The sequence below is a fragment of the Cicer arietinum genome, chromosome 1, assembly GCF_000331145.2.
Source record: "Cicer arietinum cultivar CDC Frontier isolate Library 1 chromosome 1, Cicar.CDCFrontier_v2.0, whole genome shotgun sequence".
Classification (NCBI taxonomy): Eukaryota; Viridiplantae; Streptophyta; class Magnoliopsida; order Fabales; family Fabaceae; genus Cicer; species Cicer arietinum.
Genome location: NC_021160.2, coordinates 48,035,194 through 48,050,477, shown reverse-complemented (window position 1 = coordinate 48,050,477; position 15,284 = coordinate 48,035,194). Strand labels below are relative to the sequence as shown.

At 31.6% G+C, this 15,284-nt stretch overlaps 1 protein-coding gene across 3 annotated transcripts; it reads left to right on the top strand.

Annotated features, from left to right (window-relative positions):
* The first annotated feature begins 570 nt into the window (after window positions 1-570).
* Window positions 571-7,524, top strand: LOC101509983 (protein HIRA). 3 transcript variants are annotated; one of them, XM_012717568.3, is made up of 11 exons: window positions 571-958; window positions 1,874-2,149; window positions 2,358-2,609; window positions 2,681-3,081; window positions 3,220-4,234; window positions 4,381-4,591; window positions 4,732-4,972; window positions 5,278-5,400; window positions 5,895-6,012; window positions 6,172-6,418; window positions 7,323-7,524. In XM_012717568.3, exons 1-10 carry the CDS (start codon window positions 851-853, stop codon window positions 6,409-6,411), a joined length of 2,985 nt encoding a protein of 994 aa, XP_012573022.1. In that variant the 5' UTR covers window positions 571-850; the 3' UTR covers window positions 6,412-6,418; window positions 7,323-7,524. The 3 variants fall into 3 exon arrangements, with proteins under 3 accessions (XP_012573022.1, XP_073221748.1, XP_073221749.1); XM_073365647.1 differs by having other exon boundaries at window positions 6,172-7,524; XM_073365648.1 differs by lacking the exon at window positions 571-958 and having other exon boundaries at window positions 2,009-2,149; window positions 2,355-2,609; window positions 6,172-7,524.
* Window positions 7,525-15,284: the final 7,760 nt, after the last annotated feature.

Here is a 15,284-nt window from a genome sequence, read left to right as displayed (position 1 = left end):
TATTTCACTTATATATGTGAAGTGTTTTCTATAATTTTTTTAAAAAAATTAAAATAAATATAACTTAATACAAAGTAGCATTATTAAAGTTTCAAAATATAAATAAAAGTAAGTTAAAAAAATTTCATGTATTTAATTTAAATTTTGAATCAATAATACAATTGGATAATTTTGATATTTCAAATGTGATTTAGAATTTCAAATTAGTTTTTTTTTATTGTGTCTATTTCACTTTTTATGTGAAGTGTTCTCTATAATTCCTTTGAAAAATTAAAATAAACATAACTTATTAAAAAGTAGTATTAATAAATCTTAAAATATAAACAAAAATAATAAAAAAATAATTCATATATTTAATTTAAACCTTTAATCAATAATATAAGTTGATAGTTTTGATACTTCAAATGTGATTTAGAATTTCAAAATTAGTTTTTTTTTTTGAAAATTAATTGGATAATTTTGCTCATTTGGCTCCAAAGGTGGGTGTGGTCTTTGTCCTTTTAATAATTCTTTAAAATTAAGAAAAATCTTTCTATAAATTTTTAGGGTTACTTTAGTTTTGTTTTCGCTTTCAAAAAAGAAAATTGGTAAACCCTTATTCGACTCTACTACACATGTCAAAATCAGCATTTTTAATTTTACTATTTACACACTGATTCTGATTTTCACTACTGCGTAGGAATCTCGTAGGTTATCAGCAAGTGAGTGAACTTCTCAATTCCTTCCACTTCCCCCAAATTCAAACCTTTTCAAATAATTTCAGAGGAATTGAATTTGCAACAACCAGAGTTGAAAAAAAAAAAAACTATTTTTACCGTGAAAAAAATTGAATTTCTTTTCTTCTGGGAAGATGATTGCAGAAAAACCTAGTTGGGTAAGACATGAAGGTATGCAAATATTCTCCATTGATGTTCAACCTGGTGGTCTCAGATTCGCCACTGGTGGTGGTGACCATAAGGTATGAAATTTTTCTAAAGATTTTTGAATTTTTTGCTCTTTTAAAGCATTGGGATTCTTGCTATTTTTCTTGATTTAATGTGCACTTGTACTTCATGTATACTACGTGACACTGGCGCCGGACACAACACTGACACCGACATCTTGACATTGAATAATTTGAGATAATGAATTAATTGAATGTAATCAAGTTGTTGGTCCAGGTCAGACACCTGGACACCTGAACACATCTTTGATTAGAGGTGCCCGGTGCTACAGAGTTGGTTAAACATTGATTTGCATCATTGCATGGTATGGTAGAGTAAGCATTTTTCTGTGTTTCATATAAACTTAAAAAATCTTGCTTCCTAATGAGCTTGTCAGTTATTAATCTAGACTAGATACACAATTTAGCTTAAGAAACTAAATTTTCATGGTGTCTTCTGTTGAATAACTTTTCATATTGTATATTTGTATTTAGATACTGCCAGCTTAGTGTTATGAGAAATGATTTGTGGGCATCGGATTGTGACGTCCGACACCGCATAATATGTTTTTTAATTGTTTAGTAACTTTTTTTCTCTCCTCAATTTGCTCCTCGGGGTGTGCATACACTCATTCTGCTTGTATTTTATCAGTGTCACCATACAGTTCCAGATCTGATGTTCAAATAACTCTGCCCTAGTGTTATGTGAGGCCTGAAACATATAACTTATTCCAAAGTTTCTTGGTTCTCTTATCTTTCTTTGATTTCATAACCTTGTTGTGTGTACCTTTCATATTGGTTTTCCATTGTGTTTGATAAAACTGACTTCAACCTTCAGTGTAGGATTTTAGATAGGATCATTTTGTTCATATTTTACTTTCTTGATTTGTTTGAAGGACTTGAACTGGTTTTAACATCATATAATCACATTCTCAACTATGTTTTGTGCAGGTTCGGATATGGAATATGAAGTCCGTTAGTACGGACATGGAAAATTACGACTCTTCTCAAAGGCTTCTTGCAACCCTGCGTGATCACTTTGGATCTGTCAATTGTGTTAGGTGGGCCAAGCATGGAAGATTTGTTGCATCAGGGTCTGATGATCAGGCGATATTAATTCACGAAAGAAAGCCTGGTTCAGGAACCACAGAATTTGGCAGTGGAGAGCCTCCAGACATTGAAAACTGGAAAGTTGTTATGACTCTGAGAGGGCACTCTGCTGATGTGGTAATGGAATTGCTTTTCCTTTTTCAACCTTTTGTCTTTTTCAAAAATACTTTCAACCTATTGGCTTAACAATGCTGGCTTTTTTCTCTTTAGAATTGAGTGAACCAAATTTGTCATCTAAATTGGTCTCTTGCTCCTAAACCAAATGCTTTTTACATTTTCAATTATCATCATTAACTTGGGATATATTTGTCCATGCTTAAAGTAGGTGGATCTTAATTGGTCTCCTGATGATTCTGCTTTGGCTAGTGGGAGTTTGGACAACACTATCCATGTATGGAATATGAGCAATGGCATTTGCACTGCTGTTCTAAGGGGCCACTCTAGCCTGGTTAAAGGGGTTGCTTGGGATCCTATTGGCTCTTTTATAGCAAGTCAATCCGATGATAAAACTGTAATTATTTGGCGAACTAGCGATTGGAGTCTTGCTCATAGGACCGATGGTCATTGGTCAAAATCAGTAAGTTTCTCACTATTTATTTTTGATCCAATTCAACTTTCTATTTCCTAATTAATGTTTCCTTTTTTCAGCTTGGATCAACCTTTTTCAGGCGGCTTGGATGGTCTCCGTGTGGTCATTTTATTACCACCACTCATGGTTTCAAGAAGCCTAGGCATTCGGCCCCTGTTCTTGAGAGAGGGGAATGGTCTGCAACATTTGATTTCTTAGGACACAATGCTCCAATCATTGTGGTGAAGTTCAACCATTATATGTTTAGTAAGAATTCCTCCTCTAATGCTCAGGAAGCGAAATCTGCATCTGTCGGGTGGACCAACAGTGCTTCCAAGGCTGGATGCAAAGAGCAACAGCCTTACAATGTCATTGCCATCGGAAGTCAGGATCGAACTATAACAGTGTGGACTACTGCAAGTCCTCGTCCTTTATTTGTTGCTAAGCATTTTTTCACTCAAAGTGTTGTAGATTTATCCTGGTATGTTTCTTCATCTCTAGTTGTTGCATGTCATGCATTTAATGTCATGTATATGTTATTTTTTTATTAATATATTTTAACTTACTATTTCACTGACCGAGTCCTCTTCATTTTTCTTCTATTTTGTTTTTTAAACAGGAGCCCTGATGGATTTTCACTTTTTGCATGCTCCTTGGATGGATCTGTAGCTACATTTCATTTTGAGGTAAAAGAACTTGGTCAGAGATTAGATGATGGTGAGCTAGACGAGTTGAAGAGAAGTCGTTATGGCGATGTGAGAGGCTGCAAAGTAAACTTAGCAGAAAGTCCGGCACAGTTACTGCTAGAAGCAGCTTCTACCAAGAAAACATCTAGCAAAAAAGTGGTTTCTGATGTCCAACAAAACAAGACAATGTCAAAGGCTTGTGTTAGTGAAGGGGACACTACAAAGAATTCCAAGCCTCAAATTGACGATGGTAAGAAGAGTGGAGGTCCTGTTGGTGATGAATCAAACATTCTTACAACCTCTGGTCGGATTTCTAGTCCTGTGAAGCAAAAGGAGTATAGACGCGCTGATGGCCGTAAAAGAATCATTCCGGAAGTAGTCGGAGTGCCTGCTCAGCCGGAAAACATTTCTGGTGCACCTCAGCAAGCTCTTGAGTTTCATCTTGTCACTTCTGAACACAGAAAGAATTCTGATAGAGCTATTTCTAATGCTGATGACATTAGAGCAAGTTCATTGGGAGGAGCAAATATCAGACATTCAGATTTAAAAGAACGTTCCGGGGTTACTGCTAAGGCCACAATTTCTGAGGGCCTGATAATTGAGAAAGTTCCAGATTCTGCTGGTGATGGAAGCATCAATGTTCAGCATTTGGGAAATTCAATGACTTCTAGTTCTTTAGCTGCTTGTAGTGCTGTACTTTCTATTAGAGTATTTGACAAGAAAGGAGGGGAAGATACTTCACCTATTCTTTTGGAAGCACGCCCAAGAGAACAACACACGGTAAATGATATTGCAGCCGTGGGAAATACGTCAATGATGAAAGAAACTGAAATTGTATGCACAAGGGGAGCTCAAACACTTTGGTCTGATAGGATATCAGAAAAAGTCACTGTTTTAGCCGGCAATGCAAATTTCTGGGCAGTTGGGTGTGAAGATGGATGTCTGCAGGTAAATAGATTTACTACATTTATTATGTGTATACATGGTCTTCTTTTTACTACAGATTTTCTTTCAACATTTCTGAAAATGATATATGGGTAAGATTTAGATCTTATGCTATCTCTACTTTCTGTCTTTTGCTTCCTTTTGAGAAGATTTACACAAAGTGTGGGAGACGAGCGATGCCTACCATGATGACGGGATCGGCAGCGACCTTTGTAGACTGTGATGAGGGCTGGACATTGTTGCTGGTGACAAGAAAAGGATCCCTTTATTTATGGGATTTATTTAACCGAACTTGTCTCCTTCAAGATTCATTAACTTCTTTAGTTGCTTCAAGTCCTAACTCATCCACTAAAGATGCAGGTACCAATACCATCTATTACATACAATTGTTTGATAATGGGGATACTTGGTTTTCAACTAAGTGGTCATAGTTATAGTTTTTTCGCTATGCGGTCTTATTCGTTGACTCTGTTATTTTAAATTTGACCATTTCTTTTCAGGAACTATTAAAGTTATATCTGCAAAGCTATCGAAATCTGGTTCACCTCTTGTTGTGTTGGCTACACGCCATGCTTTCCTATTTGACATGAGTGTCAAGTGTTGGCTGAGGGTTGCAGATGATTGCTTCCCTGCATCAAATTTTGCCAGCTCTTGGAGTTTGGGTTCAATTCAAAGTGGCGAGCTGGCTGCTTTACAGGTTGATCTTAGAAAATATTTGGCTCGAAAACCTGGTTGGACAAGGTCTGTATTGATTGCCATCTATTTTTTACATATGTGGTTCATAATTTGAAAACGCTATTATATGGTGTATGAATAATTGGATATGAAATTGAGTTAAGGGGGTATAGAAGGTGGATTGATGAAGACTATGATATACTAGTCTCATCTTGATATGTTAAAGCATAAATAAGTTTGAAAATGTCCACAAAATGTGCATGTTATCTACGTGTTTGACCTTGTGTTCTGTATTTTTGTTTTCTCCCCTCCCTCTTTATATTAATTTTTATGGTGAAAGGAACACTTACTAAATACGAATATCTTGACAGAGTGACTGATGATGGAGTGCAGACACGTGCTCATTTGGAATCTCAATTGGCTTCTTCCTTGGCTTTGGGATCTCCAAATGAATATCGCCAATGCCTATTGTCCTACGTACGCTTTCTTGCAAGGTATTATTCATCTCTTTTTCATTTAGATATTTACCGAGTGCAATTTAAGCATCTTATTCGTCTTGCATTTTTTTTTCCTGATAATTATCTTATTGTTCTTGCATGAGCATGCATTTGTACATGCATTGTGTGTCCTATATAAATTGCAGTTGCATGTTTTCTACTCCCCCCAGCCACTAACCCTCTTGCTGTCTGTCTCCTAGCCATTCAACTATTTACATTTTATACTTGATTTATTTCATTTATAATCTCTTGACTGTGTCCTCACTATGTTATCTAATTTGCATGATAACTACTCTTAAAATGGATGGAACACAGTTTTTTGTATTAGTCTTCAAGAATTTTTTTAATTAGGAAGATGCCATATATATTTATTTAGAGATTGTAGTCATAAATCTTAGTTTTAAGTACTTCGTTGTAGTTATACATGCACATTTTGTGTTCTGTGATTTTGGACTATTGCAGACTAAAAAATGATTATGAAATGATTGCAGAGAAGCAGATGAATCTCGATTACGGGAAGTCTGTGAGAGTTTCCTTGGACCTCCAACAGGGATGGCTGAGGAAGCATCTTCAGATTCAAAAAACTTAGCATGGGATCCTTTTGTCCTTGTAAGCTTTATTAGCTCCAATAACACATTTCTTTGTTGTCCGTATAAGATGTCAAACTCTAACAAGATGCTGGAATCTCTATCGTCCAACAAAACTTACAAGATTGTTGAACCACGCAATTGCTTCTTTATCTCAACTTTTCTTACTGGATTTTTGTAGGGAATGAGGAAACACAAGCTCCTTAGGGAAGACATTCTTCCATCCATGGCATCTAACAGAAAAGTTCAGAGATTGCTTAACGAATTCATGGACCTGATATCTGAGTATGAGATAGTTGACAAAAATCAAGACCAAATGAATCTCAAGTTACTAAAGTTATCTTCACCGGCAACCAATACAATTGAGAGCAGTTCACTAGCAATAGACAAGGAGGACTGTGCTCAAGCAAAACTGGATTAGAAGTATTGTAAGTTGTAATCATGCAGTCATAGATGATCAACTGGAAAAATGTTTAAACAAAATTTCCTCCAGCACTCACACAGAGTGTATCAAAATAAAAATGCATTATAATTCCTACATTGTCACATCTTGGCCAACCAATGTTCTCAACACTTCCTCTAGCACTTCTAGCACATTGGTCAACCAACCAATGTACTTCAACCCTTCTCGGACCTTTAGTTTGCCTCAGTCTTCTAAGATTTGCCATATCAAAATAAACATGCACTATAATTCCTACAGTATCTTAGTCTAATGTCTAACCAACTTTTTCTAAGAGTTTATTGCAACATTCAATCCAAATGGCCGTGTTTATTCAAATGGGTTAGCTGCAAATGTTATTTCACAGCTATGTTTGTTTTGAATCTCAACCTTCACATCTCCTTTGTTACTGCAACTGTTAATGTTGGGGGTAATTTGTGTGTAATATTTTTTACTATATTTTTCCTTCATGTATAAATTGTATGGAGGAAGAAAAAATATAGTTAGAATATTACAAAAAAAATTACTGCAACATAGCATTGATTATTTGAGTTTTGCGTGAATGAGCATAGCAACATTCTACTTGGATTTGTTGTGATTATGAGAGATGAGGGTTGAGGTTCAACATAAAGAAAATTTTGGAATAATATTTAAAGCGTAACTGTTTGAAATAGTTGGGATCATTTGGATTGATAATACAACAAATTCTTAGAAAAGTTGATTATTCAATGAGAATAAGACAATGTAGGAACGCATGTTTACTTTGATATGGGTAGCAAACAATGGAGGGAGACTTAAGGCCCGGAAAAAGCCAGAGAACATTGGCCGGCTGACCAATATATGCTATAAATTTGCATTAGATATTATCTTAATTTTCTCCACATGACTGATAGGATGTATCAATATTGGAGGCAGCATTCAGAGAGAGTAGGAGTGTATCAATATACGATGTATATACCCTTTTTAGGGTGCAATCATAAACTGTTTATAGAGTGATAACTTCAAAATTGAACTAAATGTAACATCTCTACCTTCTATTTAAAACTGTATTTCTTGTAAAATGTCCAATAAAGGAGTATAAATTTGAGTTTCTTAGTTAAATCCAATGTTTACTATTAATTTTGTTTAACCGTTGATTGTGATGTTTATCTTGTGCATTTGAATGATGAATCTAGCTCTTTTAAATTTAACAACTCATGTACTATTAATCGTTGATGAACAAATCAAGTGTTTACATTATAGCCTAAGATTCACCATGGCTGATTAGTACATTAATCTTTGATTATCTCTTTGTCGGCCAAAGATTTCAGGGTTGTTAAAAATAATGAAGTTACCATCAAATTTTATTAAAATAGAAAAAACATTGAAATGCAGAAAAAAATAGTTTATGAAATTGGGTTTTGGGTTTTTGAGTTGATTATGTGTAAAGAATGAGTTAATACTATAACATAATTTAGAAAACCATCTATAATCAATCGTGGAAAATCAATTGTGAAAAGAAAAGGTTAATAGAGAATAAAAGATGAAAATTTTATTATTAAGCTTTCATATTTTCTAGTGAGATGATGAATTCAAAATAATTTCAGTGTAACTCACTGCTTGTATTTATTGAAATTTTGTGGAGGCTTAATCCAAAGGATAATTTTTTAGAGTGGTCATTGACTTCAAAGATTTGCACGATAATAAAAAAAAAAAAGTCAATTTCGAGAAGTCACTTCTAGTACTTTTTACAGAGGGTCGATTTTTTTTGAAAATAACATGTATTGAATTTAATTATTGTTAAAAATAGAACAAAATGAGTGAGTTGATGCCTAAAATATATTTAATACACAAAAACATAAATGAAAAAAAGAGAGAATAATTTTCACACTCTAATAAATTTTACAGTGTTGATAAATCACAGCATGGCCTAAAATAATGAAAGTATTTTTTTGACATTTTTATTATTTTTTAAAATGTAAATAATTGTTCATTTCAATAGAATTTCTTATCTCTTTGTTAGAAAGTAAATTTAACACAAACTTAAAAAAAACAAAAATATTTTTCAAACCAAATATAGCCTAAAATGTTGCTATAGACGCACTTTAGAAAGACAAAAACAACAGAAAGCGAAAAAAAAAATGGACGAAATGAAGAGAAACATTACATGAAAAAATAAATATCACTTTTGATTAAATTAAAAGTGATAGAAAAAATAAATTATATCTTAAAAGACTTGAAAATCTCTTTAAAAAATTTAGTTTTATGATAAAATAACTTGATAAAATTGTAAAAAAAACAAAATAATCGTTTATTTTTGCGGATTTCTCTTGGGTGAGATAACCTTTTGAGGGTCTCATCTCTTTTTTTTTTCCCTCACTTTTCTTTGGGTATAAATATCGTACGGTTCTCCTTAATAAAAGTGTAACTCATTTAGAGTATTTTAAAAATCTCCTACACCTTTAATTCTTTAAATTTGTTATTTAAATTTATACCAGTTTCTTTTAAATTTGTTTTTTTTTTAATGTTATATTCGATTTACACCATTAACATTTAAATTATATTAAATTATATATTTGGTTGTTTAAGTTTAATAATTTTCTTAAACTATTACTGTGATATTTTAAGATATAATCAAACTTTCACAATGAATTGATTGTCTAATACCTTTATAAATGGATGAAGTTATTAGTATTAATTATGTGGATATATCTTTATTATTTGTCAAAATTGAAATAAAAGAAATTATAAACAAAATGTAATTTAAAAGATTAAATAAAAAATAAATAATATAAGACTTACGTGAGAATCATATTAAATTTAATTCAAGATGATACAGGTATTTTTGTCAAAAAAATATTATCAACCTCTGCTAAATAATAATCACCATGTAAATTTGATTGTAGGGTTTTAAATCACTTCAAATTGTTTATGGACAACATATTTGCATATATGTTTCTTAAATTTTTAGTTAAACTTCCTACGACTTTACAAAATCGACTTATATAATTAGTAGTATCTATCATTTATAAATATTTTTTTTAAATCTTAGCAAATCGATTTGCTTAAGTAAAAAAGCCTTTAAATTGAGCTAAATTCCAATAGTGAATTTGGTAAATGAAATAAAATGTGCATACCTTAAAAGTAGGGATTGCGATATCAAAATTTAAAGATGTTATTAGTGTTGGAAAAAAAAATGTTATTGAAAAGCAAGATATATCTCTAGAGAAAAGAATAAGAAATTCTCTTTCATGAAAATCAACATAATCTAAAAAAAAATTACTCTCTCTTCTCTCTATTCATATTTATAAACAAAAGTGAAATGAGTAAATACTATTAGAATATAATGTAAGTGTTTTTTTTTCTTGTAACAACTAAAATGATAAATATAATGAGGGTGAGGATCAAATTATTTATCTATTTTATCATTATAGTCCTTAACTTTTCCACTTTAATTACAAAGTAGGGCAAACTGAAGGCCAAAACGAGTAAAATGAGAGTTTTAAGTCTCTGAGGAAAAAAGTAAATTTTCATATATATTTTAAGTCTCAAAAAAATAAAAATCTTAAATAGTATAAGTAAAAGGCCTCACAATTATAAAATAATACAATAATTGACATATTTAATTAAAATACTTTGTATCTCATAAAAAAAGAAATGTAGAATTTAAATAAAATTATAGTAAAATAATTTTAATAATACTAAAAGGACTTCTATTTTTTTTATTAATTAAGATTTTATTTTAAAATTTTCTTTAAACATCAATAAGTGTTGGATTGGTGCAGTTACAAAGCCAACTTTATATTTACACATAATACAAGTGATTGGTGCAAGCGTACATATGAGTGTTATAAGTTCCATAATACTAAATTCAATTACCATTGAAAAAAAAAAGAGCACATATATCAATAGGTAATATTTAATTAATGCTGTCTATAACAAAAAAAAAAAAAACACTGCATTTTATATCTTTTATTTACTCTATAACCATAGTAATGGACACCCTTTTTTTAAGAAATGGACACTATCTCAATATTCAAACTGGACGGTATGATTATGATATGAGTTATCATGATATATTATACATAATCTACAATATATTTATTTGATTATAAAAAATGAACTTCTACTAGCGTATATAATAGCTGTAAATTTCACATATATTAAAAAAAATAAAACATAAAAAAGTAATAGTAATTTTATTAATCTATTATTGAGATATTCCAATTATTATAAATATAAAACAAAAAAAGATAATAAATTGAAAGTAATTTTCATGATATTAATTAGATAGTATAAATCAAAGAAAAAAAACATCAAAAATTAAAATGACATATTGTTTGTTTAAGTTAAATTCTTCCGATTATTATTGGTCGTACTTTAACAAATTCAAATTTTACCAGAAATGAAATTATTGTCGATAAGATGATTAAGTTCTCACTATTAGAAAATTGCATTTTAACTGTCATATTTAGCGTCGGCTCCCGACTCCGATGGTAGTTAGCGTCGGCTAGACCAACCATAAGGTAAAAAAATTTATTTTTTAATATTATTAACACGTAGCGTTGGAGTGGCCAACACTAAGTAAAATAAGCCAGACGCTAGTTTATTAATTTAATTTTTTATTTTTTATATTAATAGGTAGCATCGGAGGGGCCAGCGCTAAGTTTATGATTTTTTAAAATTAATTTTTTTTAATAAAATCATATGAGTACGATCTGATTCTAATTAGAACGCGAGTCTTCTCAATCTTACTCACACTCTCCATTCTCACTAACTCTAGAATTTGAACCATCACCGATTTTGAACCCAACGCCGTGAAATCGCCGTAGCATCAAGGGTTCCATCACGTCACCCACTCGCTGTCCCCCTCTCGAACCCGTGACTCTCTCGAACCCAACGTCACCCGAACCCTTGACCCTCTCGCTGTTCAGGTGATTGTGAAATCGGAATTACAAGAAAAGCCTGCAAAAATTGCAGTTGTGGGAGGGCAGAAGAAGAGGAAAAAGTGTTGAAGTTAGGATTGACAGCAGAACAGATTAATAATCCTCAATCAGCTTGTGGCAATGTATGCCTTTCTTTCCTGATTCATTCAATTTGTTGGTTCCCCCCTAGTGACATCCAATTTTTAATCATGTCCGTAACGATTAAAAACTTAATAGTAGTTTTATCTTTAAAGTGTTTTGATTAAATACTTAAAAGTCGACATCGTTGACCTTCTCGTAGCATTACCCGCACACAACTGTCATATTATTTATATAGTTTTCTTGTTGTTCATTTCTTAGGCATAAGTTTACACAATTTTCCAGAAGGAATGGCAGTTTTCCTTGGATCCATAAACCTATTGCTGTCATATGGATGGATCTTCAAATTTTAGCATTGGCCATTGCTCTGCATAATATCCCAGAGGTATAATTTTTCTCGTGATAAAACCTGTTTTATTCTAGATATAGTACTTATGTTTGAGTAATGCAATTAATAATAGAGGAAAATTGTTGTTTCTTGTAGTCCTTGATGCTTTCTTGCTCCTATATTTTATTTTGATATTTTCTTGCTACACACTCTAAGTTTCACATAAAAAAGAATACTTATTCCCTATGCACATTATTAATAAAAAAAACACATTTTTAAGATGTTATATAGGTCTTATTGTAATTTCCAAAATCTTCTATTTTCTAGGGTGTTGCTGTTGCACTCCCTGTTTATTTTGCGACACAAAGGTAATAACTTTAAAGGTCTCTTGTTGGCTCTAGCTTTTGTATCTCTTACTTACTGTGACACCATAAACCCCAAAATAACATATATAATAATATATATTAAATTATTTGACGAAAACTTGCCGCGGATAAATAAAATCTGTTAAAGAGAATAAAAACTTTAATATCTGATTTAGGATATCACGTTTCTCCAAATACACATGTAACAATTCAACTTTGTTTTTTTCAATTAAAATAGTACAATATCAATGAACTTGATTCAACTAGAATTTCTTGATTTAATTCTCAAGACTTACTCGTACTAAGTTTTCATATAAAAAGTTATTTATAATAACATAAGTAAAATACACATTACAACTCTTAATTCCCGGTATCACCGATCAGAGCGGGGTTTCTCCCAAACTTGAACTTCGAGACTCATTAATCTGTAATAACTGTGATTTCGCAAACGCAGGGCTAGACCAGTCAAACACAAACAACGAAGGAGGTGAGTTTTAAAATCATGTTGATAGTATAATATAATTAAGATGAACACGCAATTAATCATCAATAAACCGTATCATTACACAAACATTCTTCAAGGAAAAACATCACATTATATAGTCAAAATCAAAGAAAATCAATACACTTCACTGTAACATCAAATCATCAGATAAATTATTATCACACATAATACATAGTAATCACAACAAAACAATCACAAGAAAATGCAATGCTATGCATGAGCTTAGACTCTACTTCACAATGTGGTACCATTCTAACTCTGAAGTACTTGGTTAGGAGGCTTGATACTATGCCACCATCCTAGTGGACGGACTTCAAATTGGCCATGTCCTCATAGATCCCCTCAACTCCACCCGAGACACATATACGTGACAGTCGAGGTAAACGTGTGTTGCGTGGTAGCTCCCGACATTTGGAGTGCTACCTCCAAGTCACCTAGGAATTCCTCACTCGAATACCTCCAAGGTCTAACAATCTTGCCTTAAGGCTCGACAACAGACCGCCACGACCAGACTCATTCAGTTGTACTTCCCCGGAATCACTAGGCTTGTCAGGCCTTACCAATATGATGACAAAATAATATCCACTTCACAAATTAACAATATTTATTTTCTCCCCTCGTTGGTATATGATACTCCATTAAAACTGTCATCTCAAACACATTTATAACATCACTATCATTAATCACACATCATCATCATCACATAAACTCATCACAAATTTATAGCATCACTATCATCAATCATACAACAACACATATATTCATCACAAATTTATCACATCACCGTTATTAATTGTACAACCATCATCATTACATAAATTATCACAACACATCCATCTTTTGTCATCACATCACATAAACTCATCTAATCACACATATATAAATTTAATTCGACACCCAATATCACAATAATATCAATATCACACATTCAAATAAATTAAATCAATCAACACCCTACAAATATTTTTATTCTATATTTTAATCTCACAATTTCAATATTTTCACATTAATTAATTTATCCTTCAAGGGGCTACTGCCATACGTAGCGAGCTCCGGATGAATCGTTGGGAAATATGGTTTTTCGTTCATCTCACAATATATTACACTCATGAATTCAAACGCTCTCTCACCCCTTACCTTATTTTGACGCTTTCACACACGAATATGATTCCATGAGCAAACAGACTTTGTCCTTTGACTCTTTGTCCTTCAATCGATCTAACTCGACAATTTATGGGTTAACGTCAAAAATAGATTATGAGAAGACACTCTAAAAATTAAATTTCCAAAATCGGTTAAGTAAAATTACCATAAATCAGAAAACTAATCAGTGGATAATATAGCCACTTTTCACACAATCATTTTGGCGTTGGTTTCACTCAAATCGGACTTACGGTGAAGAAGAACGGTGCAAAATAATGAATTCTACAAACGGAGAAGTCGAGTATTTTAGACAGAAATTGATATTGTTAAAAATCTGGAAAATTGTGTTTAATTGAATGGAACAACATACTGGGTAAAAACAGAGAAAGTTTTATGGGACAGTTATCGATCACCGGTGCCAATTTTCTATTTTTTCCTCCAAGTACGGCTGACTCCTACTGTAGCGTTGTGCAGGCTCTTCAGCTTTTATATTGTAGCCTATTTGGGTTATATTTGACCTATTATAAATTAATCACTATAATTATACTTATTTTTCAAAATACTCACGATATAATAATATATCATTAGAGAATATTCAAAATTATAAAATAAATAAATATAACATCAATATTTTATATTAATTACTAAATCATAATAAATATATATAAAATCACAATGTCATAACAAGTATATAAAAATAAACGAAATCAAACACAATATTATCAATTATATCTCAAGATAATTATTTATAAAAAAATTAACTAAAAATAGAAAATAGTTATAAATAATTGAAATATAACTACATGCATACTTAACATCAGTCAAGCGCACATAAAAGTATTACATTAATTGGGTACACGTATATACACATAAAATCACATAAAATCTTTTTCTTTAAAATATATATTACACTAAAATACTATTATTTTTTTTTAAAAATGTATCAAATAATAAAATATAATATTTATTATTTATATCGCTCATGTAATCTAGTATTGATAAAACTAGCACATCATAGAAATTACCTATATAACGAAAATTAGTCAGAAAATTTATCATCATATATTCTAAAATAATTTTAACATTGAATTAATTATTTAAAATCGTACTTAACTAATAAAATAGTTTCTTATAAAATTTAGGGTGTTACACTTACAATTGAAAAGTGACTTATATAGCTATAGCTATTGAAGTGTTATGTCTGATTGCTGCGGTGGCTAAAATATGCATCTTTGCATATAAAATATAGAAACAATGAGCTTAACAATGACCTAAGTGAAATAAACAGGCTGATTGTGGAAATACTTCCAGTGGCTCGGAGAAGGTGAAACTGGAGTTTTCATTTAAATAAATTGTGCTGTGAAGGTTGGCAATGTATATGATTGCCATTTTTACAAAAATTATTTATTTATTCATAGTGCCAGTGCCATGTGATCATGGCAAACATGGCAATTGAGGTGCTGGCTTGGTTGGTCTGTGTTGACATCTATTTTGCGTAGCAAAACCTTTTG

What these genes read in the sequence shown, in the direction of transcription:
- LOC101509983 (XM_012717568.3), top strand. Translation starts at nt 851, where the DNA reads ATGATTGCAGAAAAACCTAGTTGGGTAAGACATGAAGGTATGCAAATA. An exon ending in CTCATCCACTAAAGATGCAG is followed by an intron (nt 4,592 to 4,731) that starts GTACCAATACCA and finishes ATTTCTTTTCAG; the next exon opens with GAACTATTAAAGTTATATCT. An exon ending in TACGTACGCTTTCTTGCAAG is followed by an intron (nt 5,401 to 5,894) that starts GTATTATTCATC and finishes AAATGATTGCAG; the next exon opens with AGAAGCAGATGAATCTCGAT.